Genomic DNA, 27,256 nt, shown 5'->3' with positions numbered 1-27,256 from the left:
ATGTAGTACATCTGTCTAAAGGAATATGACACAGCCATTTGAAAGAATGACCTGTTTCTACCTGCCTCTCAACTGTGTCTGACAAGCATGTAGAGGAACACATGGATTATAGCTAACTAATACGAACACACAGAGAGGCCACACTGAACTCCTCTGGTGAGTAAGCAAAAGCAGGAGGTGAGGGCTGGCAGCCAAAGAGTAAAGACACCCAAGTCACCCAGTCTCATTTACCTCACTACAGAAAGGTTTAGATTACAGTTAGCACCCACTAACATGTAACTACATTATGTCTGAAACTTACTCAAGTATCTGGCTAGTTCTATGTTTTCTACATAAAGAAAGCTCCTGTGACCAGACATGATGGCACACACCTTTAATCCCAACACTGGGGAGGCAGAGACATGTGGATCTCTGTAAGTTAAGTCTGAAGCCAGCCTGGGACACATAATGAAACCCAGTCTCAAAGAAAAGCTATGTAGTAGTATGAAAAGTATGTGGTATACTTCTGCAAGAAGGCCCATGCCCAGAACATCCTGTGGGTACAAAAATATTGTCCTAATCCATTGGCTGTCCAAAACCAATAGACTTCTGGCGATAGTCATTGTAATATAATTTATAAAAATCAAAGTTCCTGCTTAGAACATGTTCAGCACAGCAGTGGTTTCAGTAATTCTAGGAGAACCTAACTTCCAACTTTGGCAGAAGTTGTTATCTGTATAGGAGATAACCTCACTTACCCAATGATAGACATTACTCAGATCAATGCGGTGGGTCACTCCTGAAACTGCAGCACTTGGGAGGCTGAGGCAGGAGAACTGCTATGAGTTCTAAGCCAGCCTTACAAATCACACCCACACCACACACTCACAGAGAAAGAGACAGACAGACAGAGACAGAGAGACAGATTTGCTGTGATATTCCTGATTTTCCTAAATAGAAAACCGGCTGCCTACAGCCAGCATAGCCCTTTACACTTCCTTAGGATATCCAGCAGGACAGACCAAATGCAAGCTGAATCCTATATATCCATCCCCCAAAAATCTTCAAAAGACAAGTTTTTCTGTGCATATTCTTCACCCCATCAACTAACAAACACCTAGTAATTTTTCTCTACATAAAAGACCAAAATTCATGGTCACTGTGACCATATAGAGCAAGCCACTTCCCCTAAACACAGTCTAAGTGCACAGAGGAGCCAGCTGAGAGACACCCAGCCTAGGGGCTGGAGTGACCCTAATCAAGGGCCCCAACTTCTCTAGGTTGCAGCTACTGCAATACAAATAATGGCTCATGGTAGTTTTAATCTCTCAAGCTACAGGATTCCCCAAAGTTGCCCCACTTAGCTACAGACAACACAGACCATGGAAGATATGTCTGGCCTTCTGTATCTCTGCTCAACTGGCTTTCTCATTTCACCAATGGGAAAAAGGGCAGCATGTAGCTGGTTGGTTAGGGTGGATTCTAGTCTGGTTTCCCTATTACTGAAGAACCAGGGCCCTCCTCTGCTTTGGGAAGTATGCTCATTCTTCAAGGCTCTGCTCAAACATCTTCTATTTTAGGAAGGGTTATGGAATTCCTTCAGCAGGAGAAACTACTCCTTTCTATTGTGCTTTAACAAGCTGCTGACTTCCATGTGTGTGTGCAGCCTGGCTCTGTCTTCTAGGCTTCCCAGCCCACTATCCATTTCCTATCTCTCCAGGCACATTTCTTTACATATGTACTTGCCACACCTACCCAACCTGCCTGAGACCCACTCTCCCCATTCTGCCCCTCCTCAAGTCTCGAGACAGGGTTTCTCTGTATAGCCCTGGCTGTCCTCAAACTCAGAAATCTGCCTGCCTCTGCCTCCCGAGTGCTGGGATTAAAGGTGTGTGCCACCACGCCCAGCTTCGAGTCAGCTTCTATCACCTGGTGACCGGCAGGTTCTGAGGGCTCCACCCTCAAGACAGTCAGAACCCAAATACCTCTCCTCTTTCATTGCTGCTACTCTGGTCCATCATACCTGTCTCTCTTGTCCTGAAGCTCCCACACCTAGTCCAAATCACCAGACATAACAGGCAGGCCATTTAAAAAATAAATCTCTCCAACTCTTCCTCGTACCCATCACAGCACAGTCTCATCTCTCCAGCAGTCTCCTTGTCTGTGCCCTTAAAAGCTCATCTTACCCCTCTGTCATTCAAGGCACATGGCTGCTGCTATTCCTTGACCTCAGGGACTCACAGCCACCTGCTCTGCATTTGCCATTCCCCCAGTGTCTAAAATATCTTTCCCCAAACATCTCAGGTTTATATAAGTTGTATATAAGTTAATCTTCCAGCTCAAATATCACCAACCTCAGTGAAGTGTCTTCCCCAATGCCCTAGTTAAAATGGAGCCCAGGGGTCAGGATACAGCTCAATGAAAGTGCATATGCCAAGCACGGACAAGGCCCCAAGTTCCATCCCCAGAACCACAAAATCTTTTAAATATTTTAAAATGTAAAAAAAACAAAAATCTTTTTAAATGTTTAAAATAAAACACACAAATAAAAATAAAATACATAAAAGATAAGAACAGAGCTATTGCCAAATCCTTTAATTCATGCCTGTCTTCACCCAGCATTCACCTCCAGCTGATACCAGAGTCCAATTTTCCTCACTGGAAGATGAGCTCCATAGGAGCAGAGGCATGCTGTGGGCAGGAGGAACTGGCAAACTAATGGTCCAGGCTCTGGGTTGGACTCTCAGGCTAGAGAGATGGACACTACTGCCTCCCAAGCAGAAGACTAGAGATAGAGCAACTGGTTCACTGGAATGAAGGAACCATCCATAACTAGGACTGTGACTGAGCATGCAACTGAGACCAACACGGTCTATCTCTAAAATTCAAGTGTGACACGAGCCTGAATCTCAAGGTCTATCATAAGCTCTTCAAAGTAACTTACATTATTCTCCCAACACAGTTGAGGTGTGATGCAAGCTTGAAGGAGCCAACAAATGTTTTTAAGTAGAGAATTCTCAAGGTCACGTTTCAATTAAGGAGGATTTTCTGAGGCAGGCTTGGTGGCACAGGCCTGTAATACTGGCCAACCTAGGAGGCTGAGGTAGGAGCAGAAAAAGTTCCAGGCCTGCCTAGGTGTCTTAGACACACTTCCCTCAAAATATAAAGTTCCCCTTCCATCACAAAGGAAGGCTGAGGATGGAGCTCCAAAGTAGGATGCCTGCCATTCATGGGATCCAGTCAGTCCCCAGCGCTAAAGAAATGAGTCTGTCAACTGTATACACAACAGTTCAAAGTATGGCAGAAGCTGGAAGACTGAGAACACAGTACTACATGCTGAAGGGTGTGTGCAGTGAACAGGCTGGTACTGAGAACACAGTACTACATGCTGAAGGGTGTGTGTAGTGAACAGGCTGGTACTGAGAACACAGTACTACATGCTGAAGGGTGTGTGCAGTGAACAGGCTGGTACTGAGAACACAGTACTACATGCTGAAGGGTGTGTGCAGTGAACAGGCTGGTACTGAGAACACAGTACTACATGCTGAAGGGTGTGTGCAGTGAACAGGCTGGTACTGAGAACACAGTACTACACGCTGAAGGGTGTGTGCAGTGAACAGGCTGGTACTTTAATGATTTAAATGGCGTCACAGGTGTGAGCATGGGGGAAAGGGAATTGAGGATGTCGGCCTAACTGGACGTGAGAACATTCCCAAGACACAGGGTCAGATTCAGAGGTAAGAATCACCAAGGAGGTTGGGGTGGGCTAAGTCTACAGTTTCCAGGACAACCAGGTTGGCAGGAGCTCAACCCAGCCAAAAGAGCCAAAGAACCTCCAGGACCTACAGAGTAGTTAGGGCACTGTGTTGAAACACAGTTGAAAGGGCAAGATAAGAGAAGCCTAAGGCCAGAATCCTGATGTATGGAAACAGAAACAAAAAGAGGCCAGCAAGTCTCCAGGAGAGCCAAGGACAAGTCGGGTAGGCGTCACAGAGAGAAACCTGGTAATGGATAGAGTCCACAGAGGGGTAAAGAGAGGGGTACAAAGGCAAAGAGAAGCTGTGAAGTAATATGTCACTGTACACTCAGCTGTCGTAAAGAATGATCAGCCAAGTGAGGATGGAGGGAGAAGGGCTCTTTTCAGGAAAGGGCACCACAGGTACATGGAACAAGGATGGAGGAGACAGGAGACAAGAGAGGAGAGGCCTGGGGAAGAATCAGGGAGCAAGAAGCCCTGGGCTGAACACACTGTGCCCAGTCGTTTGGCTACACAAGGCTTGGGGAGGAAAGAGACAGGTCCCAACTAACACAGTACACCAAGGAAAACACACAGGGTCAAGTGTGAGACCTCATCCTGGAGCAATGAAGAAGAGAAAGCAAGAGCAAAAGAGAGACAGAGAGCGACAGCGCCTCAGAACTAGGCAGGAGAGCAGGGAAGATGGTCTGTGTCATCAAAGTCCCGTGGCCAAGGTGAGCACAGACTAGAAGGGAGATGACACTGAAGTGAAGTGACAGTCATACTTCATCTGTTAAAGGATACAATCTTTACTCTACTGGCCACTGGGCAACATTAACAAACTTAAGCAAAATATGATTAGATTTGCATTTCTGAAAGTTGTATGTGGAGAAAGACAGGCCTCAGCCTGGAAGATCTGTTAAGAGGCTATTAGTCAGTCAGAGCAAAGCAAGCCTACCACAGAGGGAACAGGGTAGAGGTGGCCACGACAGTCATGGCCTGTCATGGCTGCTCAGCACAGATGTGAGTGCCACTCAATGAGCTGGCAGGAAGAGACGAGGGCAAGGAGAATGTGGTACTGAGGGCACGGATGCTATAAAAGGAAGGATGCCCAAGTACCACAACTGTGGATAAATATCATCCCACACGTGACACAACAGGGTGCACCTCAAGCTACCCTGAGCTCACCGCTAGCTTCATGTCGTCATTCTGGGCACACCAAGTACAGAACCTTAAGCTGCCCTCTACCCACAGGAGGGATGCCACTAGTCACCAGTAACTCACCCTGCCCTGCTTCTCTGCTGAGGGCTCATACAGGAAGGTTCAGGGATCAGCAGGGAAAGGCTGTGCTGCACCTGGGAGGGCTGTTTACCTTAGACAGTGCCTTCTGGGTGACTCACACTCTGTCAGTCTCTGTAAGCTGAGGAAACCTCTATCATTCATGAGCTCTGCTGACACCCAACACCCAAGAGGTGGTTGGAACCACAACCTGCTCTTGTCCAGGGTCTCTGGGGAGGCAGTTATAAATGCCACAGACCCTGACAGGACGGGCTGGTCTTCCCAAGAAGGAAGGGTGCACATGCTGCAGTCACTAGTCTCTACAGGGTCAAAAGATGACCTAACATTAGGAAATTACACATGAAGGAGTGACAGGTCCCTAGCTACTGTGCTGGAGTCACATCAAAACTCTGAAAGGAGTCCTTGCTCTTAGTAAACACAGGCAGGATGGATTTGTGCCTGCCATGCTCCCATAAGTACTCAAAGGACACAGGCTTCATTAAGTTGAACCAAGTGATCTTTCTTGAAAAGATTATTCAAGGCTACCCAGTGAAGGAGAGCATGCAAGTCTTGTACATAATACTTTTTAAAATGTCAGAGCTGGATAGGTGGCTCAGCAGTTAAGAACACTGCCCATTCTCCCAGAGGACCCGGATTTGATTCTCAGCACTCACATGGCAGCTCACAACTGCTCTGAAACTCCAGTTCCAAAGGATCTGACACCTTCCTACAGACACGCATGCATGCACAGACAGCACATAAAAATAAATACATCTTTTTAAAAATTAAACATGGTAAGACCTTCCTTCAAAATAAAAGAAATTACCCTGATGGCCATTTATTCATAGCTGCAAACCTTCCATCTCACTCTACAGAGAATGAAACTGTGTGAACCAGCACTAAGGAGCTATCGTAGAGGGGGTAGGAGAAACATGTACTAAATATCCTTTTAGACAACCAATTTTAAACAGTGAATGTGTATTCTTAATATTATATATAAATAATGAAAAATTTCTTATGAGACTATATACTTTAACAGCAGTGACTCCAGATACCCCATGCATGGGAGAAACCCTGAAGTACCCCTGAGGGCCTGTTTCCAGTCAACAACAGCTTCCGTTTAAAGGATGCATTTAGCATTTTTAAAAACGAGAATTCCAGGAGGTATTTTATTACCACGCCATTACTTTTTAAGATAATCCTGGAATGACCATCTAGTTCAGTGAGCAAGGCTCTCTAAGCCACTTTTGTTTCTGAGGTAGAGCTGCCCAGGTCCCCTGGTAAAGGCTTCAAAGAACCAGTGAACAAGGCCAAAGCTCTCTGGGTGTGATGTGCTGACCGTGCGTGGGCCGAGAAGGCCCTGAAATGACAGAAAACGAGACACGCCGGCACCATAATGCACCCTTGTTTTAGTACAATTCAAGGCTCTTATTTTATGAAAGACTCCACGGCAAGCTCATCCTGACTAATGGAAGGCTCGTCTGTGTTCATCTTCTGTCATCTCGCAGACAGCAGTGCTCCTTCAAGGCCAGGTCAGCCTTCAGATGGCAAAGTTTTACCAAATAGAGAGATAGATGGAGCAGTGTGGGAGGAAGTTCTTCATCTTAAAACTCAAGTTTCTAGTTCTAACATTCTCTGGAACTTACTCCCTTGTCCCACCCCTCATTTCTAACTACTTAGCCTAAGACTGCAGGCACAAAAATCTCTGTGGAGGAAAGGGTAATAATAAAAAATGGCATTAATGCTGCGTAAGAGTTGGGCTCTTTAAGAAGCATCAGTTTAGACTAATTACTTCAATAAGTCAACACAGTGATGAAAAGTTACTAGGGAATTGCCAGGCTGCCCGACACGAGCCCTCACAGAGAACCAGGCTGCCTTCCAAGTACAAGGCCGAGGGCTGCACAAATGTTTTTAAGAAAAAGAAGAAGAGAAGAGAAAGTTACCGTCTAGTTCATTCTTCTCCGAGGGAGAAGGCTTCAGAAGTAAACAGTGCTGTCAGGGAAGATTTAAGTTTGACGCGAGCCCAGTAAACTTAATGCCACTCGCTTTTGTGATGAGCAAGCTGGTTAATAATTAAATACATGAAGATGATCTATTCAGGATGGATTTAAACCACGGCCATAAAGAACCTTAAGCACGCTGCTGACATTTTGTTGTGCTGTAAAGCACTGGCTGCCAACAGGATCCTGAAATGTTAAGGAAACCAGAGCTCTGACCCACTGAGCGAGCGAACGAGCGAGCGAGCAAACAGTGGAAAGGTAATTCCTGCCGGTGAGGACTATAGCCTCTGGTTGGGAGACCACTTCTGGTTTCTTCCCACCACATTTGTATTATACCAACTCCATGACCTGAACTAACAAGTCTAAGACTCTTCTCTCCATACAAAAGACAGTGTCTACCCACAAGCTTGGAGTGCTCAAGTGAGTGCCCCTACCTAGGTACGTAAGCTGCGTCTGACTTCCAAATTGTCACTGGCTTTGAACCAGCTTTTGCCAGAACAAGGCAAGGAGGCCTTGAACCCACAACAGGTTGGTGTCTCAACCCAGTAAGGTGTTTAGCTATCATTCCCGGCTATGACTTCAATAGAACTTGGTGTGGGAGTGTTGACTCCTGGACAATGACCTAAATTATACAAGGCATCACATACCACAGAGGAGATCCAACAGGAGAGAAAGGAAAGACAAACCTTTGAGAGGCTAGACGTAGACATAAGTCAGAGCTCCCAGGAGGATGTAAGAGGCAGTCAGACCCTACCCGGCCTGGATGGAGAAAACAGAAGGGAACGCTCCTACCACAAGCTTCTGAAGCCTTTAACTCTCTCAGGAAGTATGGCTCATGAAGATCAGACTCTGTGTCTTCCCATTAGCAGCCCTCCTCGGTATTCACTACAGTGCAATGTGGCATGGTCCCCAGAAATAAAAAAAGCACAGGAACCTGTAGGCTGTTTTCGTCTGTAATTGTGTGTGCATGTGCATGTACGTGTGTGCATACATGTGTGAATATGTGTGTATGTGTATTGCCTGTGTATTGCATGTGTGTACTTGTGGGTGCATAGGCAGCTGTGTGTATATACATGTGTGTGTACTTGTATGTGCACATGCAGTGTGTGTGTGTGTGTGTCTAGGGATTGAACCAAGAGCCCACTACCACTGAACTATATCACACTTCAGCTGTTTTTGTGTTTGGTTTTATTTTATTTTATGTTATCTTGAGATGTAGTCCAATCTGATCTTGAATTCACAATCTTCCTACCTTAGTTTCCAAAGTACTTAGTTTACAGGCATGTGTCACCACCACGCCCAGACTATAACATATTTAAATTTAACACATCACGCAAAATTCCCAAGATTAACGACAAATACTAAATCCCATAGCATCATCTTCAACTGTAGCAAAAGACCCATGATTCCCTGGATGACAAGTACTTTGATTAGCTTGTACGTGTAATTCATTTACAGGAACCTCAGAAATCAGAGACATTATTCTGGATAACATGAAGGAGACCAGTTAAGTCTGAAGGTCCTCACCCTGAAATGAATTCCCTTAACATAATGAGCCAACTTGCTGGGTCTCTCGTTCTATGTCTTGGCACTCAAACCAAGGAACAAGCAAACAAACCAAGAAACTCAACACCCCAGTTGGGCTTGGTGGCACCAATCCCAGCACCAGGAAGCTATGGCAGGAAAGCCACGCACCCCATACCAGCCTGGAAGGCTTAGTGAGACTTCATCCGCAAGGCAAGGGCTACACGCTAATGTATGGCTGGCACTCCCAAGACCCCCATCAAGTCTCCACACATCCCTGGACGACTCTTCCAGAGTAAGGACGTTTGGACACCAAACCTTTGGACTATCTCCTTGCCAACCAGCGATGTTGGCTGGAGAAGTGTCACCTTCTTAGCACTGCCACCAACCCAAAGGTAAGAGAGCAAATGGCAGGCAAGGTCACACATGCTAAACTGGAAGAGCTGGAACACTGGTGTCCCCTCCTTCAGAGACAGCAGTGTGTGGGGGCTTCAGGCATCAACCTGAGGAAGGTCAGTCAAGTGGGTGTGTAGATCTGACTCTCATGTACTGGCCAGTCTGGCCCTCTACTCCGCCCCACACCTTCTACCCACAGCACTCTCAAGAAGCAAGTACTCCCACTTTTGGACCTCTATGCACACTATTGTCTATGCCGGACTCTCCTATCTGCTTCCCCCTTGCTGTCACTGGAACTTTGTAACCAGATTCAGTGATACTCTGTCACGATCTGACCTCCCACACCCTGGGAAGTTGTTTCCTAACACACTCTAGTCTGGGTCACCTCATCTGCCCCCTTTTTCCCTGGATGCAAAGGAGAGGTGGGTGTCGGAGAAGAGGAGGCGAGACCAACCAACTGGATTTGAATTGTCCTGGGTTCTGACACACAGAGGCAGAGCAATGGGATAAATGTGCCATGTCACGGGTAAGAGCTTCAGGCGACCCCAGTAAAGTCACTTTGGATATGGTCTTCCTTTCCCAGTCTCCCCCTCCAGAGAAGCCACTGAGAACATCACAGAAAGTCAAAGATGTCCCTCAATAAAGTTAGATCCTGACAACCCCTTCCTAAGTTGAAATATGTTTATGTAAAAGTGCATTCGACCTACTTGACCTTTTTTTTTGTTGTTGATGTTGCTGTTTGTTTTTTGAGACAGGGGTTCTCTGTATAGCCCTGGCTATCCTGGAACTCAACTCTGTAGACCAGGCTGGCCTCGAACTCTGAAATCCACCTGCCTCTGCCTACCATGTGCTGGGATTAAAGGCATGCACCACCACCGCCCGGCTCTACTTGACCTTTCTGAACATCGCAGCTGACATGCCCCAGACTCACGTCATCCTACAGGTGCACAGTGCCCATTTGATAACAATACAATATTCAAATATGTGCTGAGACAGTAACACCAGCCCTGGGGAAGCAAAATCAGGAGGGTTGTCTCAAGACTGAGGTCAGCCTGAACTGACCTCAGCACACGAGAACCCACATATCTCTAAAAGAGAACACCAGCGTGTGACAGATCAGGAAACAAAAGCACTGTTGCGCAAGACGGGAGATCTGAGTTCCACCCCCAAGGGTGGAAGGACAGAAATGATTCCTACAAGTTGTCTTCTGGGTACCACACACTCACTGTGGCACACATACTGCCATTCGCAACACATAAACGCAAAATAAATAAAGACACCAGCCAAAGAGTTTATGCACATGAGCACCCCACCACAGAGATGGACGCCTTGCACTCGTGACAGGGTGCAAACACACAAAATACACAGAGCTACAGTTATAACCAGGCGGCGATTCACTGCTGTGCAGTCAGGCACGGGATCACGCACCACTGTAACCTGAAAAAGACTCAGCATTCGAAATTCCAAATAGTCACTACCAAACGGACACCACTTCCTTGTCGCTAACAAGTGGGATCCCGATAAGTGGGGGAACCTCTGGTGACGAGGGTCCACATTTAAGTCGATGCTTCTATTGAAATTTTTTTGTGTATGTGTCTGTGTGTTTGTTCACAAGTGTGCCAGGCTGCACCTGTTGGGGTCAGCGGACAATGTGCACAAGTCGGTTCTCTCCTTTGACCATGTGGGACTCAGGGATTGAACTAAAGTCCTCAGCCTTGACAGCAAGCTCTTTATCCGGTGAACCATCTCCACAGCCCTGTGTTAGGCTGCCTAAGGTTTTTGTTTTCAGGTTGACTGGACGGCCTCTGCTTCCTTGTAAGAGTCACACTGCACACTCTGAACCTGGAAGGCAAGGTGAACAGCCACAGATCTGAAGCATTTCCCAAGAGTCTGTGGGTACAGTGGCTAAGTATCTGAACGTCTGAAATCAGAACTCAAATGCGACAACTAGATAAGAGCTGTGATCCTACGTTACTTCCCAGCGGTGGAGAAACGGGTGACTCTCGGCCACCCAAAATCGTGTGTGCCAGCTGTGGGCTACACGTGGGCAATACACAGAGGATCATATCAGCCAACCTCAAGTACACCTTCATAGAGTCCAGTTTCTTCCTCTTCCTCCTAGTGCTTACCACTGTATTCTGCCATCTTGCTTACTGGTTGTTGAACTTTATAGGCCTCCTGTGCCCAATCTCATGACTCAAACATGCAACGAAGCAAGGAACAGGCTGGGCATGGACCCTGTTGCCTCGTGGCCCTTAAAATTAGTGAATGGAAACATTCATGTGTACATACACACACACTTGTGTGTGTGTATGTACATATATGTACGCACATGTATGTATACACACTATCTATAACATGCGTATACCATGCATATATATTTGTCTACGTGCACCTTTTTAATCACCTGGGCATGCACCTTTACACACAGATGTATACAGAAAGTGTACTACACAGAAAGTGTGCACGGGCTTCGTGGGCTGTAACCCCGGCAGCTCGCTGCCTCGGGGGAGCTGATGGAAGGGTACTCAGGCAAACCGTTTCCATGCACTGACTCCACATGCATGCATTAGACGCCTGGTGCATGCGGGCCTCAAGCGGACAGTGTCCTGCCCTCAGGGCGCGTCCCTTCCGGCACCGGCCGCTGAGTGACAGCTCCCGGGCCGGCCGGCCGCTTACCTCGGAACTTGAGCTCGTGTTGTGGCTCGAGGCTCAGGACCTGTTCCACCTTCGCCATGGTCCTCCCCGTCGGGGGCGACGGCGCGGGCGGGGGGCGGCGGCCTGGGTGGCGGGGCGCAGGGGCGGAGGGCGAGGCCGCGGTGCCGGGCGAGCTCACGGCACGCACGACGTACCCACGCACGCCCCGACGCACGCACGTACGCACGTACGTAGCAGATGCCGGGCTCCGGCAGTGGCCAGCGGCTCCAGCGACAAAAGGGAGACTGCGCATGCGCAGGGTGTTCAGGGCCACTGCGCAGGCACAGACCGGGCGGTAGAGGGCGGAGCTTCCGAGACAGGGGGCGTGGCCTCTCGAGGCTTGGGAGGAGGGGCGGTCTCCAGTGAGACTGTTCAGTAAGCGCCTGCGGGGAGAACTGTTGTTAAGTGCTTTACTTAATAATAATAATTAACAAGAATAAACTTCCACTTTCTTCCCGCACGTGTGGTGCCAGGCTCTACTGAGCCTGAATATAATAAAGTACTTATTATTCTTACAAACACAATGTTTACGGGTTAGTGATATGTGCCAGGCCTTGTGACAGTTCATAAATAACAATTATAAATATAATAAACTGGCAATTATTGTTTGCTTATTTCGTGCCACTCCGCTGAATGCTTTCAGTAACTGTCATAAATAAAAGCTATTCTGCATTCAGTGTTTACCAAACCGCAAAGCGCTGCACTGAACCATTTGCTGATAGCATTACTTGTTTATGCAAGAAATATTTAGAAATACAATAACCAGAAAACGACCTGCTTCACACCGTGCTAGGACCTCACTGAGAGAATAAATTAGTTACACACATAAATCACATGACTAAAAGTAACTGAGAGCCTAGCTCTGTCTGATACCCAAAATAAGCCCTGTATGTTCCCATTGGCACGTGACTAGTATTTCATTGTGTAACGTATACTATGTAAAATAGACCTTCATAGCCTCCTCATCAAACATTCGTGTGAAGAGTACACATGACTCTATATGGCAGGAATATCCATGTTGTTCATGTACTTCCCATGTTCTATACACCTGAAGTTATTTTCATAATAAAAGTTTCCAAGGGGTAGTCTTTGTCTTTTAGCTTGTGCATCTAATCCATTTATACTTATTGTATTTGTTGGTGTACCTGGGTTTATTTCTGCTGCTTTACGTTGGTTTTCCCATTAGATGTACTGTTTCTTTTGGCCTCTCATTTCTTGCTCTTCAGGATTGTTTTCCTCTCCATCTGTTCTTTCCTTGTGTTCTGCTACTACTGCTTCATGTGTACTGAATCTATGAAAGTCTAGCTTTTATGACATTTTGTTCTGCTTTCTTGAGATTTTAGGGCTTCAGTTCATCATAGTCACCCACTGCTCCATTATACGCCTTGTGCTTTTAAAGGAAACTCAGGTTTCCCTCAGTCTAGTTTTGTTTTGTTTTGTTTTGTTTTTGGTTTTGGTTTTTTGGTTTTTTGAGACAGGGTTTCTCTGTGTAGCCCTGACTGTCCTGGAACTCACTCTGTAGACCAGGCTGGCTTCGAACTCAGAAATCTGCCTGCCTCTGCCTCCCGAGTGCTGGGATTAAAGGCGTGCGCCCACTCTGCTCTGTGTTTTGCCACACTGTCTCTGCGTTTGTTGTACTTTGAACTCTTTGGGCTTTCTAAATTTGCTGATTGAGAATCTTTCATCAAGCTCAAAGCTTTTCAGTCAATATTTTTCTTACTTTTATTCTTTCCGTTGTTGCTTGTTTGCTTTGTTTTTGAGACAGGATCTCTTATATTCCAATCTGACCTTGAGGTCACTCTGTAGCCGAGGATAGCCTTCATTCTCCTGCCTCCACCTCTCCAATGAGGAATTTCAGGTGTTAGCTTTCATACCCAGTGCATGCAGGGCTGAAGTTGGTCCAAGGCTGCATGATAACCAAGCACTACCAGCTGAGCTGTCAACTTAGTCTCTAATTCTATTTTGTCTTTGAAGTAGGGGCTCACTATGTAGCACTGGCTAGCTGGAACTCACGATATAGAGACCAGGGTGGCCTCAAGTCACTCTGTTGTTGTTGTTGTAAATTACACCTAACAATGGCCATTTTCAAGACTGTGGCCCAGTAACACCATTTTCCTGTTGCCTGCAACCAACTCACTCACCCATCCCAAAGGTTCACCTTGCAAAGCCCAAACTCCACATCTCTTAAATGATAATTTGCATTTCTCTCCAGAGCCCATCCTTGGCGTTCATCATTCTGTTTTCTGTCTCCGGATTTGAGTGCTCTAGGCACCTGACAGAAGACGGGTCACTTAGCACTGAGATCGGACAGGGATGGGGTGGGGTGGAGGGGCAGCTAAGGGAATGTGTGAAGGAAAGGAACCCTCCCACCCACCCTGGGACATAATTTGCTGACTAAAAGTCAAAGTACCTCCAAACAACTGATGGTCAGTGAAGGCAATGGCCCCTTCCAGAGAGGACTAAAGGAGGTAATTATTCTGAACCTAACGGAAGTGACCATGGCAGGGCAATGTAGATGGAGCTCTTCCCAAATTCCATATTCCAATGAAGTAGCAACCCTATGGATTTTTAAAAATAATACTTTTCAAATACATATGTGAGGACATCAGGCAGGTGGGTTGCAGCAAACTGGGTAATTCTATACTGGCCATAGATACTGTCTGACGGCATTCTCAGCCCTTTGATTGGTAGAAGCCAGGGGTCTGTTCATATGTTCATAAGGCTTAACCAGTGGTCACAGAGATGTTAGGTCAGGTGCAGAAGAGAACAATAGATGGCTATCGGGAGGCATAAGATGGCCTTCGGTGATTGGCTCTGGATCTACAACCTTCCCACCTCTCCTCATTACTGCATGTCTGCCTAGTCAATCATTTTTGGGAGAAACAGCTTCTATGCAAGGACTCTGTTTCACAGGATGAGCCAAGCTAGCCAGAGAGCTAATGTGTGTTTCCCTGAACGCACCTCAGACAAGGATTAAAAAAAAAAAAAAAAAACCTAGCAACAGTGAGTCCTACCATAGGGGCACCCCTCTCACATCCCTTAATTGGAACAGTGCACCTCAGATGGCCCCTTAGGGCATCACTGACGCAAAGCACAATCCAAATAAGGCTTTTTACTTAGTTTCAAGCTCTATTAATCTCTAAACCTTGTAATAAATTGCTTCCTTTGAAGAATGCAACTTAAAACCACCAGATCACATACACAGCCACTGTGAAGCCACCTAAGTGTTGCCAGACATGTGGGTGGGGGTGGGGGGGCATGCCAGCCTGCATTCAAGGTCCTCTTGGTCTACAGAGCAAGTTTCAGGCCTTCTAAGAGAACTCTCTTGAGAAGCGCACACCCATGCCTCGAGTGTACACTGCCTTTTTCCTATGATTCTGTCTAAATACTTAATAAACTTATTGACTTTGCCTTTAGCTTGGCTCATCTTGAGATTCTTTTCAGTGCCATTGTCAAGCATATGGCTTTACCTGAGCAGAGGTCTCTGAGGGAGAGAAAGCTCTTCAGGCTGCTGGCAGCAGTGCTGGCCTGTGTCTCCCTGCCACCACTGCTGACAGCATGAGGTCCCTCAGGGCTCATCCATTGTGCAGCGTGTGTGACAATATCGCTTTCAAATGCCACCTCAGCCTCAGCGCCTCACTCTCAACATCTGGAGTTCCGGTTGGCATTCTTATTTATGATGTTTTTGAAACTGTAGGTTGTTTTCCCGATAGCAACTTATAAAATGAGTCCAGACGTCATTAGCAGAATCTGGAAAGCAAGGCTAGGATGTACTGAGGTGCCTTCTGTCGTTCAGGAAACTTCTATGTGGCCATGCTAAAGTTCTTGTACTCATATCTAGGTACAGTGTCACAAGTATCAGCATAAGACATTTATTATTGGCATTTGATAGAGTAAATAAGTGAGGGAGGGACGGGGGCGGGGGGGAGAGGGAAGAGGTAAAACGTCCCAGTTTTTTATGCCAGCCTTCATGACTCTGAAGATAGCACACTGTCATCACTGTGATTGGACTTGGTCTTGCTGTGTACCTCAGTTGGCCCAGATCCCACTTCATAATCCAGGTTTGCATCAAATTCTTGATCCACCTGCCTCAGCCTCATGAGAGCAGACATCATAGTCTTAGACCACTACCCTCAGGTCCATACGCTTGCTTGCTTGGTCTGCTTTGCTTTGCTTTGCTTTGCTTTGCTTTGCTTTGCTTCGCTTCCCTTCCCTTCCCTTCCCTTCCCTTCCCTTCCCTTCCCTTCCCTTCCCTTCCCTTCCCTTCCCTTTCATTCATTCATTCGTTTGTTTGTTACAGGAGGCTCTTGAATGCTAGGTAGTATCCTAGAGCATCCAGCCCAGGCCTCTGGATTCCACCCTGACCAGATTGCAGACAATTCTAGACCTTTCTGTTGGTGGCTTGTTGTCCCTTCGACTGCAGGTAACCCTCTCAGATAGTTTTTCATTTGTCACTTACTGCACGCCCACAAGCTCTGCTGTGTCCCTTTATCTATCTGCTTGGCCACATGGTTTGTAACAGACTTCATACTCTCCTCCCCCTCCCCTAAGGCATGGCATAACATAGCTTTGGTGTTGGCTTTCTAGGTACTCAGCAATAACAGTACCCAGACCAGTCTGAGAGAAAGGAAGGTCATACGGAACCTGAGCTACCTGCCACAAAGGCCGCTTTGTAAACAGACCCACTGAGCAGGCAGGGGCACAAGGGAAGGATATTGTCCTCTGGGTGCCTGCTTCATTACTCCAGAACCACTGCTGTGATGACACCTTCTCAGGGGAATGTCCCACCTTGAGAAGCATCCCTAGACCTGGTGACCAGACTTCTACATCTCTACTCTCTGCCCATGGTCTGTGCTTCTGGCCATGAGACTGTGTTGTTGCTCGTGCACCTATATTCCTGTTCCGAGCAGCTGAGCTCACAGCTGTGTGCCTCTGCTCCTGCTATCCGTTCACCTGTGCTCCTGACTGTGCGTCTTCACTGCACACCTGTATTCTTGACAATGCACCTAGGTTTCTGTTCAGTGCGCTTGTGCTCCTAACTATGCACCTGTGCTCCTGACCATGCACCCCCTGGCCATGCACCTGTGTTCCTGTCTACGCACCTGTGTTCCTGTTCGTGCACCTGTGTTCCTGTTTGTGCACCTGTGTTCCTGTTTGTGCACCTGTGTTCCTGACTATGCACCTGTGTTCCTGCCCATACAACTGTATCCCTGATTAGCACTGCTCCTGTCCATAAATCTGTGCTTCTGACTGTGTCTTTGTGCTCCTGATCATCTCTCAGCCACACGAGTAGACAGCCACATATACTCTTGTGATTCTGATAGATGGTAATGTCCAGTTGACCTGTTACAAGCCTATTAGATCATGGGTGTGATTTTCATCGAGTTTGAAAGGGTTGCCTTTCTATGGAACCCCTGTTTCTCTGGCTGTGATTTAAGCTGGGAGTACAAAAGCTGGCGCCTGCCATTTGCTTCCCACAGTTGCCCCATGGCCTCCGAATAGCTGTCCCTCCCCAGGTCCTCCAGTCCTCATTGCTCCATCATCACAGCAGTTGCAGGGCTCTCCACATCTGTGGCAGATGACTATGGCATGCAATTGGCAGTGATATCGGTACCCGGTGTTTCATAGGAAACTGGCTTCGTAGGAGCCAGAATAACTCCCATTTGTAGTGTTAAGATCTCTGCAGCATCATCAGTCAATGTCAGTCAAGCCAAGTAGACGGTAGATGTGTTTGGTTGGCTCTCATTAGCTGTGTGGAGCCCTGTTGGTGTCCAGCTCAGCCAGGCCCTGTTCCTAAAGCCACACAGGAATCTGGAGGAATCAAAGGTGGAGCTCCAGGAGATACTGCCATCCCTAGGCCAAGGGAGACTGTGAAAGAGACAGGAGTCTGAGACCCTAAAAGAGAGCTCAGAGGAGCCTCAAGGAGGTGGACAGAGCCCCAAGAAAGAAGTCTGGCTAGGGCCTTGTTGCTTGCTACAGGAATGCCCTGAGGCTATAATGCACCACTCTTCCTAGGAAGATGAGAACCAACACCCATTCATCCCCAATAGCATACAAAAGGCTAAAGAAATACTAAAGAAATGACTCTACTACTCTCTTCTTGCAAGTTCATCCAGTGACCCACGCACGTAGTTTAGAGGGTTTGCGCACGGGAGCAGAGATGAGGGGTTACATGGATGGCTCAAGACTACCACAGCATGAGTAACAACCCAGGGACGCTGCATCCCTGGAGCTAGCGGTCCAGATTTTAGGCAGCCCCATTGAAAAAGCTCCTCTCGCTCAGCAGGTCCTCGGTATCTGTAACGTTAGGGCCTTGCGAATCTTACACCTTTCTGACCTTCCTGCGGGTTGTAAGGTTTATGGGCCTTCTGAACCTTGTGTGTTTCCTGAATTCCACCAGACTGCCTTCTCCCCCCAGGTGGAACTGCTTCAATGTAGAGGGGGAACCCCACACAATAGGTTACTTCTGGGATTATAAGAAACATCAGGAGACTGTGACGCTATGCTGCTGGATAAAGGGCCATTGCTAAATTGACAGTGACAGACACGAGCAGCAAGTCTTCCCGGTGCCCTCATTCCTCATTCCTGCTGTGATGGCTTTCTTAAGTACCTGTCCTGGTGGGACATGTCGGGAGCCTTACCTGACAAGAAATGGCAGTTGCAAACCCACAGAGAGATACCAGTTCCCTGTCTCCCACCCACTTTCCTTTCTTTAAACATGATAAACATTTTTTTAAAAAAATCTGAGAGCGTGTCTTGCTATATAACTTGGTTTGTGCTCTCCATTCCTCTGCCTCAGCCTCCTGAGTCCTGGAATTATAGGGGTGGAGCTGACATTGCAATTACTGACTGCCCTGTAGCTAAGCAGCCGCGAACCTCCCTCACAGCCTCAGCAACAGCCGGTTGTCTTCTTTCTCTTGCACTGGCAAAAGCCTGATGGTGACTCTCATTTGTGGGCTCTCGTTGCTGCCGTCCATCACACTGAGCAGGAATGTGAGGGGCTGGTCTCATCGTCTCCATGGTGAGGAGCCAGGGATGATTGCTGGTTCTCAGCTTGTGTGAGCGAAAGCTCCTGAATAGAAGCTGTGTCTGCAGAGACTGACGGGCTAATTAGAATCTCAGCAATGAGGGGAGATTGGAATGTTGCAGGTCCAAAGGCTACCCGCTTTATCTCAGGCTAGTTCTAGGCCTTTGGAACAGCCACTCCTTCTCTGTGTGTGTGTCAGAAATAACATCCTGTGACTCATAGGTAAAGACTGTTTAGAATCTAGTAACCTAGCTGACTGCTAGTTTCCATCAATCGAAGAGCTAAGCGTGTTTCAGATGGCACCATGAGCCTATAGAAAAATCTTCCCTCATCTCACTGTGCCTGCCTCCCTGATGGACTCAGCAATGTATTTTAGCCTTGCTCTGATCTATGCCTTTCTTTGTTCTGTAAAACTATATAAAAAAACAAAAACAACAACAACAACAAAAAAAACCACCTCATGAAGCTGCTTACACACTGGGGTGTGGAATTTGGGGTAAGCTACCTCTGTGTGCCCGAGCCACCTCCACTCATGATGGCTTTGAAATGACAGTTCCTTTAGATTCCTTACTCTCTCTTGTGATGATGCTTGCTCTCTCCTTTCATATACTCCAGGCACCCAGGCCACAGAATGGTTCACCTATGCTAAGACTGGGTCCTACCTCATTTGGCCCGTTAGAAGCTCCTTCACATGAGTACTCAGAGGTTTGTTTCCTAGGTGACTCCAGAGCCTGTCAAGTTGATAATATTAAGCACTGTGGACAACAACTGCAAGTTTGGTGGTTGTTTTGTTATTGTTGATTTTTAAAGTAATTTTTAGGTGTGTGTGTGTGTGTGTGTGTGTGTGTGTGTGAGCGAGCGAGCGTGGTTTTATGCACATGAGTGCAAGGATCCTCAGATGCCAGAGGTATCAGATCCCTTTGAAGTTGGAGTCTCAGGTGGTCGTGAGCCCCTTGACATGAGTGCCGGGAATTGAACTTGGGTTCTCGGCAAGAAAAGCATGTGTTCTTAACGGCTGAACTATCTTGGCAGCCCCTGGCATCTTTTCTGAAGACAGTGGCAGGCTTAAGAAGTCTCTGTGCTTTGTTATTAGTCATCATCTGTCTTAGGCAGGTCTCCAGTGAGAAGGAAAGTGGGAGGAAAGGAAATACAAAAGGTACAGTTGAGAAGAAAAAGGGAGCAGAAGGAAGTTTAAGGCCAAAGCCAGAGCTTGTGTTGAAACACGTAAGGGGATTGGGGGGACGCAGGGGGCTGATCTGAGATTGAGAGAAGAGAGAGAGAGCCCTCAAGATTCCCCCCAGATAAGTTCAGAAAAGACTTTGGATTTGTAAATTGTGTTGAGACTGTGGAAGACTATCAGGACTTTTGAAGTTGGCCTAGGTACATTTTGCGTTATGATATGGCTAGGAGCCTATGGTGTCCAGGTAATGGGATGTGATAGTTTGAATGACGATGCCCCTCATAGGCTCATAGGGTTGAATACTTGGTCCATAGTCGGTAGAACTGTTTGGGGGAGGATTAGGGGGCATGACCTTAGGGGGTGTGGTCTTATTAGAAGTGGTACATCACTGGGGGCAGGCTTTGAGGTTTCAAAAGACTCAGAACATTCTCTTCCCCCTTCTCTCTCTCTCTCTCTCTCCTTCCCTCTCTCCCTCATGGTTGTGGATCAAGATATGAACTCTCAACTGTTCCTTTACTTCACTGTCATGGACTCTAACCCTCTGAACCTGTAAGCCGAACTAAACATTAAACAAATTAAGCCAAACTAGAACATATAAGTTGCTCCCCCCCACCAGCCATGCTGTTTTATCACAGCAGTAGAAAAGTAACTCAGACGTTGTTCACACAGATGTGTGTTCTTGTTCCGAGGTTCAGTCCCATGTTCATTATACCATTCCATCCCTAAGACAACGGAGGTTCTTGGGAGAGAAAGAATGACTCATGGTCCAGGGAAGGAATATAGGAGACAAGCCTTGAGATAACAGACAGGACTGGGGAGCAAGGACAAAGCTGAAACAGTGGGAACAAAGGCCAGCTGAAGGAGATCCTAATGGCCAAAGCTTAGAGGGTCTGAGTAACAAAATCACATGACATAGCTACGGAGCTTAGCAGGAGCTGCAAAAAGACATAGCCTTTTGTGGGCATTAAGCCAGCCTGGGCTACATAGTAGACCTTGTGTCAGAAATTAGATATATGCAAATATATACATATATGTGAATATATGTATATGGAAATGGCAGTCAATGCCAAGTCTGATGGGCTGAGTCTGACCCTTGACCTCTGACCCTGTATCCTGGGACCTACATGATGGAAGGAGACAACTGAGTCGAGTAAGCTGTCTTCAACCTCTACCCTGCCACCTCCACCTCACCTATCAGTCAATAAATCAACAAATAATGATTCAAAAACAAAACAAAAGTAAAAAAGAAAATAGACTTGTATCTGTAACTATACAAATAAATAAATGGCCAGACAGAGCCTGGTTTCTACACCTCGGGCCGTGTAGCTGAAAGTGGCCTTAGGAAAATGTTGGCAATAGTAAGGATTCCTGAGTTCAGAATCAGATGCAAAATGAATGCAAAGTGTTTTGTCATGGGACCTTACTCCAGCCTTGGTTCTGAGCGCGGGACACCCACAGTTTAGCTCTTCACAAGCTAAGGCACTGGTCACTGCTGCTCACATAACCTGAGATGGTGCCTCAGATTTGAGACTATGAAATGTTACAAGTTTCAGTGCTTTTACTGTATGCATAAAAAAAATTGTCTGCTCTTGTAGAAAGAGAATGGCTTGATTAGGAAAAACAATATTTAATATATTCTAATGTCACTCCTCAGCCTGTAAGTGTCAAATTAATATATGCTTGGATTGTATTGTGCTAGAATGTTTGATTTTAAAAATTGCTATCTCTCACACACATGCAGATGTATGTATATAAGTATGTATGTATGTATGTATGTATGTATGTATGTCTGGTTTTGCGAGACAGTCTTATATAGCTCAGGCTGGCTTCAGACTAACTGTGTGGCTGAGGCTAGCCTTGAATTTCTGAGAATGTCACCTCAGCCTCTGAAATGCTGGGATTATGGGTATGGACCACCAGGCCCTACAAAATGAACAAATAAATAAATCTAACGCTGTCTGATTTGCTGACTTGTGTGTTATGGGAATTGTTGGCAGTCACGATAGGTCAGCAGGCAAAAGCATTTGCAGCCAAACCTGAGGTCATTCCACGGTGCCCACGCCATAGAAGAGACGACTCACACATGCCATCCTCTGATTTCTGCATGCTACTGTGCACACACATAAGCATGTGCACACATGTGCGTACATGTGCACATTCACGCAAATGCTTGCACAGAGCAAATGGATGTAATGAAGAAATTTAAAATTTGTTAGGTGTAGTGATGCACCCCTTTAATCTTAGTGCTCAGGAGGCAGAGGCAAGCAGATCTCTGTGAGTTCAAAGCCAGCCTGGTCTACAGAGTAAGTTCCAGGACGGCCAGAGTGAGACTCTGTAAGCCAGGTGTAACTGCTCATGTCTCTAGTGCCAGCATGAGGGAAGATGAAGCAGGAAGTTTGTCATGACTGTAATCGAGAGCCCCAGACCAGTCTGGGCTCCAGAGTGAGATCTTGTCTTCAAACAAATGGAACCACAAACATTGCTAAGTGAATTCTGACTTGAGATTAGGACAGACTTTCCAATGGCTTCAGAAATGACCTTAGACAATCTTCTACCATCTGATACTCAGCAGTTATGTGAAGCAGTGTTCTCAGAATTGACAATTATGACATCAAAATATCAATCCATTCTGAGAAAAACAATCTGCAAATACTTGTCCACTCCATTCTTTTTTTTTTTTTTTTTCTTGAGACAGGGTTTCTCTGTGTAGCCCTGGCTGTCCTGGCACTCACTATATAGACCAGGCTGGCCTCGAACTCAGAAATCTGCCTGCCTCTGCCTCCCAAGTGCTGGGATTAAAGGCATGCACCACCACGCCCAGCCACTCCATTCTTTAAAAAGTCAGAGGACAACATTTAGGCGTTTTCTTCTTCCATTGTATGAGTTCTGGGGAGGGAACTCAGGTCATCAGGATTAGAGGCCAGCACCTACATAAACTGAGTTAACTTTCCAGCTCTACAATTTCAATCTTTTTAGAGGGCAGATGGGGAGTTGATTCTCTGTGTAGCTTTGGCTGTCCTGGAACTCGCTCTGTAGACTAGGCTGGCCTCGAACTTGTAGAGATCCTCCTGCCTCTGCCTCTGGAGTCCTGGGATTAAAGGCATACACTACCATCTTCAGGTTCAAATTTAATTCTTAATGTAAAAATTAATGGACACTGTTACCTCAAGATCTAAGTTCGCTTTCAACTTTACTAAATGGAAAAAAACTTGTATGTGTACCAAGAGGTTTTTAAAATACATCTCTTTATGGCGTACCTTCAGTAAAAGTTTGTTTTGTATACCTTTTTCACATGCCTCTACAACCAGAGTCACATAACATTTCCTAGGTGACAAGGGTTTGTAAAAAGAGAACATGACAGAGGCATAGAAGACGAATTCCAAATGTGTCAGAGGAGCTGGGCAGGACCTTCCTGTGGAGTCTGCAAGGGCTGAAACCAGCTACAAAGTAGCTTTAGAGAGGCCTTGACCAAGGTCAAGATCCAGATCCACAGCCCTGTTGGTGGAGCTTGCCCTTGCCTACAGGATGGGACCAAGAGGGCATCTCGCCTCCCAAGTCACAGCTCTGACATCACAAGACCAGAGTGGAGTGACCCACCTACACGCCCAGCTACTTTGGGGACTGAGGGAGGACCACCACTTGAGTCTAGGAGTTCAAGGCCAGCTTGGCAACTCGGTGAGGCCTTTGCCTCAAAAGAAAAATATTAAAATCAGAGCATAAGAAAAATCTCTAGGAGTTTGAGGCTAGACTGGTCTACATAGTAAGTTCCAGGACGGCCAGAGCTATGTAGTGAGGCCAGGCAGGGCTCCTGAGACCGTCAAGGTCACCCAAGAGAAGTCGGAGAGGCTGACACAGCCCAGAGGAGCGGAAGGAGACATGATAACTTATGATTGTGTGAGAAAAGGACATCCGGGGACAGCTGAGGAAATCGGTGTAAAATGTGGAGTTCAGCGAACAATAACATATTACTCGTGTTAATAATGCCTCATTAATTGTGATAAATGAGCCACTCTAATGGAAGGTTCCAACAATAGGGGAAATGGGGTGTTGGGTAACAGTCATTCTCTATTGTCTGTAACTTTTCTGTAACTCCAAACTCTCTCAAATTATAAAGGTCTCATTTATTTTCACACTTCAGGGACAGATACATGCCAAGCCAGGATCCCACTGCTCAGCCATACTCCCCAACCCTGAGGGAGAAAAAGGCCTTTTGAGACAAAATCTTATTATGTAGCTAGACTGGCCTGAAGCCTGCATCGTAGTCGTCGTCTTCGTTGTCATCGTCCTCCTCCTCCTCCACCTCCTCCCCCTCCTCCTCCTCCTCCCCCTCCCCCTCCTCCTCCTTCAGCTCCTGAGGTGAAAGCATCGCAGCAGCACCACATAAGGCCCTCAAATTTCTTTTTAATTTATGGAAACTCACCAAGACCACACTAGGCTCTGGTCAGTGAACTCCAGGAATCGGCCTCTCTCTGACCCTTTGGAGCTGGAATTGTAAGCACTCACTAGGACACTCAGCTTTTAAAAACAACAATAACAACAACAACAACAAAAACCCTTACTTTTCCACAATATCATATATATGTCACACATACACACACTGCTTACTCTGATCATATTTCCTCTATGAAATTCTTAGCCCCCTTCCACTGAACTCTTTCTGAGTCCTCTTCCTACTCTCACGTCTTTTACTTATTTACTTTTTATTTATTTATTTATTTACATACACTTCCTTGCTTATTTGTGGCCCGCTGCATCTCGTTGTGGCTGCTCCCGTGAGCTTGGGAAACTTACCCACGGCTATGAGACTAAGAAATATGACTCCCCTCTCACAGCAACCATCAGAAGCTCCTCGAGGAGAAGCAGGGCTCTATGAGCCCCTCCCCCACCCACGATGGCCTGTCGATGGGCCTGGTCTTATGCCAGTAGCCGTGTGGCTGCGAGTTCACGGGTATAAGCGTCACAGCACATCTAGAATACCACACTCCTCCCCTCCCTCAGCTCTTCATTCTTACTCCCTCCTTTTCTACAGTGTTCCCTGAGCCGTGGGGGGTGGGGGTGGGGCATACAGCTATCCCGTTCGTGGTTCCACTTTCAACCATTTCAACCATTACTAACTCTCAGTGCTCTGACCAGTGGTGAGTCTCTGCATTGACGGCTGGCTGCCCACTGTAAAGAGAAGTTTCTCTGGCTAGCCACAAACAGTATTAATCCGTGGAGATAAACACGAATACTTAGAAGGCCGTTGACACAATACCCACTCAGCTGAGGAGCAGTGGTGGGATTCCTTTAAAGTCTAGGACCTGTCCAGCCCTGGGCTTTGCATGGGCTGTGCAGTACCAGGCACGAATTCCTCAGGTGGAGCAGGCCTCACATCGAATCAGGAAGTGATTAGTTGCCCATAGACACTCACAACACTGTTGCTCCCGTGGGCACATTCTACCTGGCAAGTTCACATTACAGCACACAGGTATGGGAGACCATGGCCTCTCTGCTTAACCCCCACAAGGGTACCTTCTTAGCTTCCTTCCTCTACAGTCACGCTAAGATCTGAAAATTCAAAGCTAGGGTCCTCATATAAAAGAGAACATTCGGGGACTGGAGAGATGGCTTAGTGGGTAAGAGCACTGACTGCTCTTCTGAAGGTCCTGAGTTCAGTTCCCAGCAACCACACAGTGGCTTACAACCATCTGTAATGAGATCTGATGCCCTCTTCTGGGGTGTCTGAAGACAGCTACAGTGTACTTACATAAAATAAACAAATAAATGTTTAGAAGAAGAAGAAGAAGAAGAAGAAGAAGAAGAAGAAGAAGAAGAAGAAGAAGAAGAAGAAGAAGAGAGGAGGAGGAGGAGGAGGAGGAGGAGGAGGAGGAGGAGGAAAGGAAAGGAAAGGAAAGGAAAGGAAAGGAAAGGAAGGAAAGAGAACATGGAGTGTCTGTCTTTCTGGGCCTGGTGACCTCACTCGGAATATTTTCCAGTTCCATCCACTTACCTGTGAATTTAATTTTCCCTCATGACTGAGTTAAGACCCACTGTGTGTGTGTCACGTCTAGACTGGTTCCAGCCCCTTGCTATCATGACTAGAGTGGCATGAGTGTGCTGTTCGAGGGCCTCCCTTGTAGGATATGAATCCTTTAGGTAAACGCCCAGAAATGGTCAAGCTGGACCATGTGGCAGTTCGAGTCTCATGCTCGTGAAACATGACTTAGCCATCTCCCTATCTTCTACGTGGTAAACTCTGCAGGCCAACTTGTGACCATTGCCCTGTGTCGACTGAAGCCTCTGATGCCCCAAAATGGCCAAGGCTGAGCCATGTCAAGGAGACAGGTGACAGTTCAGTTGTCACCCTTGTCTTCAGTCCCTCCCCTCATTCACAGCCTCATTCACTCAGCGCCCCTTCAGCCATTCATTTAAGCCTCTAAGGTTTTCCTTTGTTCATTTGCTTTGAGACCAGGCCTCACTACAGACCAGACTTGCCTCATAGTCGGGGTAACCCTTCTACCTTCTGCCTTTTGCTAGTTTGTTTTTCTTTAAGTTTTAAGCAAGATTTTAAATAGAGTTGCACGTGTTGTGTGTATTTGATGTGCACGCGCGTGTGTGTGTGTGTGTGTGTGTGTGTGTGTGTGTGCTCGAGTGTGTGTGCGCGCGCAACGGCCCGTCCGTGTGCATGCATGTAGGTCAGAGGATAACCTTGGGTGTTGTTCCTCATCCTCCATCTTGTTTGTGAACAAGAGTCTCTCTCTAGTTCCCTGTTCCTCAGGACAGGCTGTCTGGTTCACAAGCTTCCAGCGGTTCGCCTTCGCTCTCCCAGGGGAGGTACACGATACATTGTTGCACCTGGCTTTGCATGGGGTTGTGGGACCGGTACTGCACTCACCAGGCATGCCGGGCAAGCAGTTTGCCCACAGAGCCCTTAAATAGAATGTTCTCACCACTGCTCCGGAGCCAAGCTTACTTATCTGCCTTGTTATTTATTGTTTGCATTGCTTCAGAATGTACTGTTTGAACATCCTGCAGTGCATACATTTATTGTGTTTATTTTATTCTATTTTTTGCAGTCCTGGGAATTGAATCTAAGGTCTGGTGCCTGTAGACAAATGCTCTTCCGCTGAGTTACACCCCCAGCAACAGTAGATGTGTTTGGGTTGGGCTGCCAGCCCGAGAGCTCCCTTGAAGAAAAACACCAACGTGATTACAATCTGTGATGAATGGCAAAAAAGACGAAAAGGAAACTGAAAAGAATAAATACACTTCACCTTGGAGTCTTGGAGAACTACATGCTCAGAAGATATTTTAAGGGGGGCTTTAAAAAATCACAAGAAATGGCTGGAAAGATAGCTCAGTGGGGAAGGGTTCTTGCTGTGCACACACACACACACACACACACACACACACACACACACACTGTGTGGTACAGAGAATGACCTATGGTACCTGCGTTT

At 46.8% G+C, this 27,256-nt stretch overlaps 1 protein-coding gene across 1 annotated transcript in view; it reads right to left on the bottom strand.

The window, feature by feature from the left end:
- Vapb (vesicle-associated membrane protein, associated protein B and C) overlaps positions 1–11,772 on the bottom strand; it is a 46,766-nt gene extending 34,994 nt beyond the window's left edge. Inside the window, exon 1 of the mRNA NM_019806.5 lies at positions 11,593–11,772. Coding sequence (NP_062780.2) covers positions 11,593–11,650 — 58 coding nt within the window. The 5' untranslated portion in view covers positions 11,651–11,772. The remainder of the gene's footprint in view (positions 1–11,592) is intronic.
- Between the last annotated feature and the right edge of the window lie 15,484 nt (positions 11,773–27,256).

Source organism: Mus musculus, chromosome 2, assembly GCF_000001635.26.
Source record: "Mus musculus strain C57BL/6J chromosome 2, GRCm38.p6 C57BL/6J".
Classification (NCBI taxonomy): Eukaryota; Metazoa; Chordata; class Mammalia; order Rodentia; family Muridae; genus Mus; species Mus musculus.
This window is presented reverse-complemented; position numbering and strand designations above follow the sequence as displayed.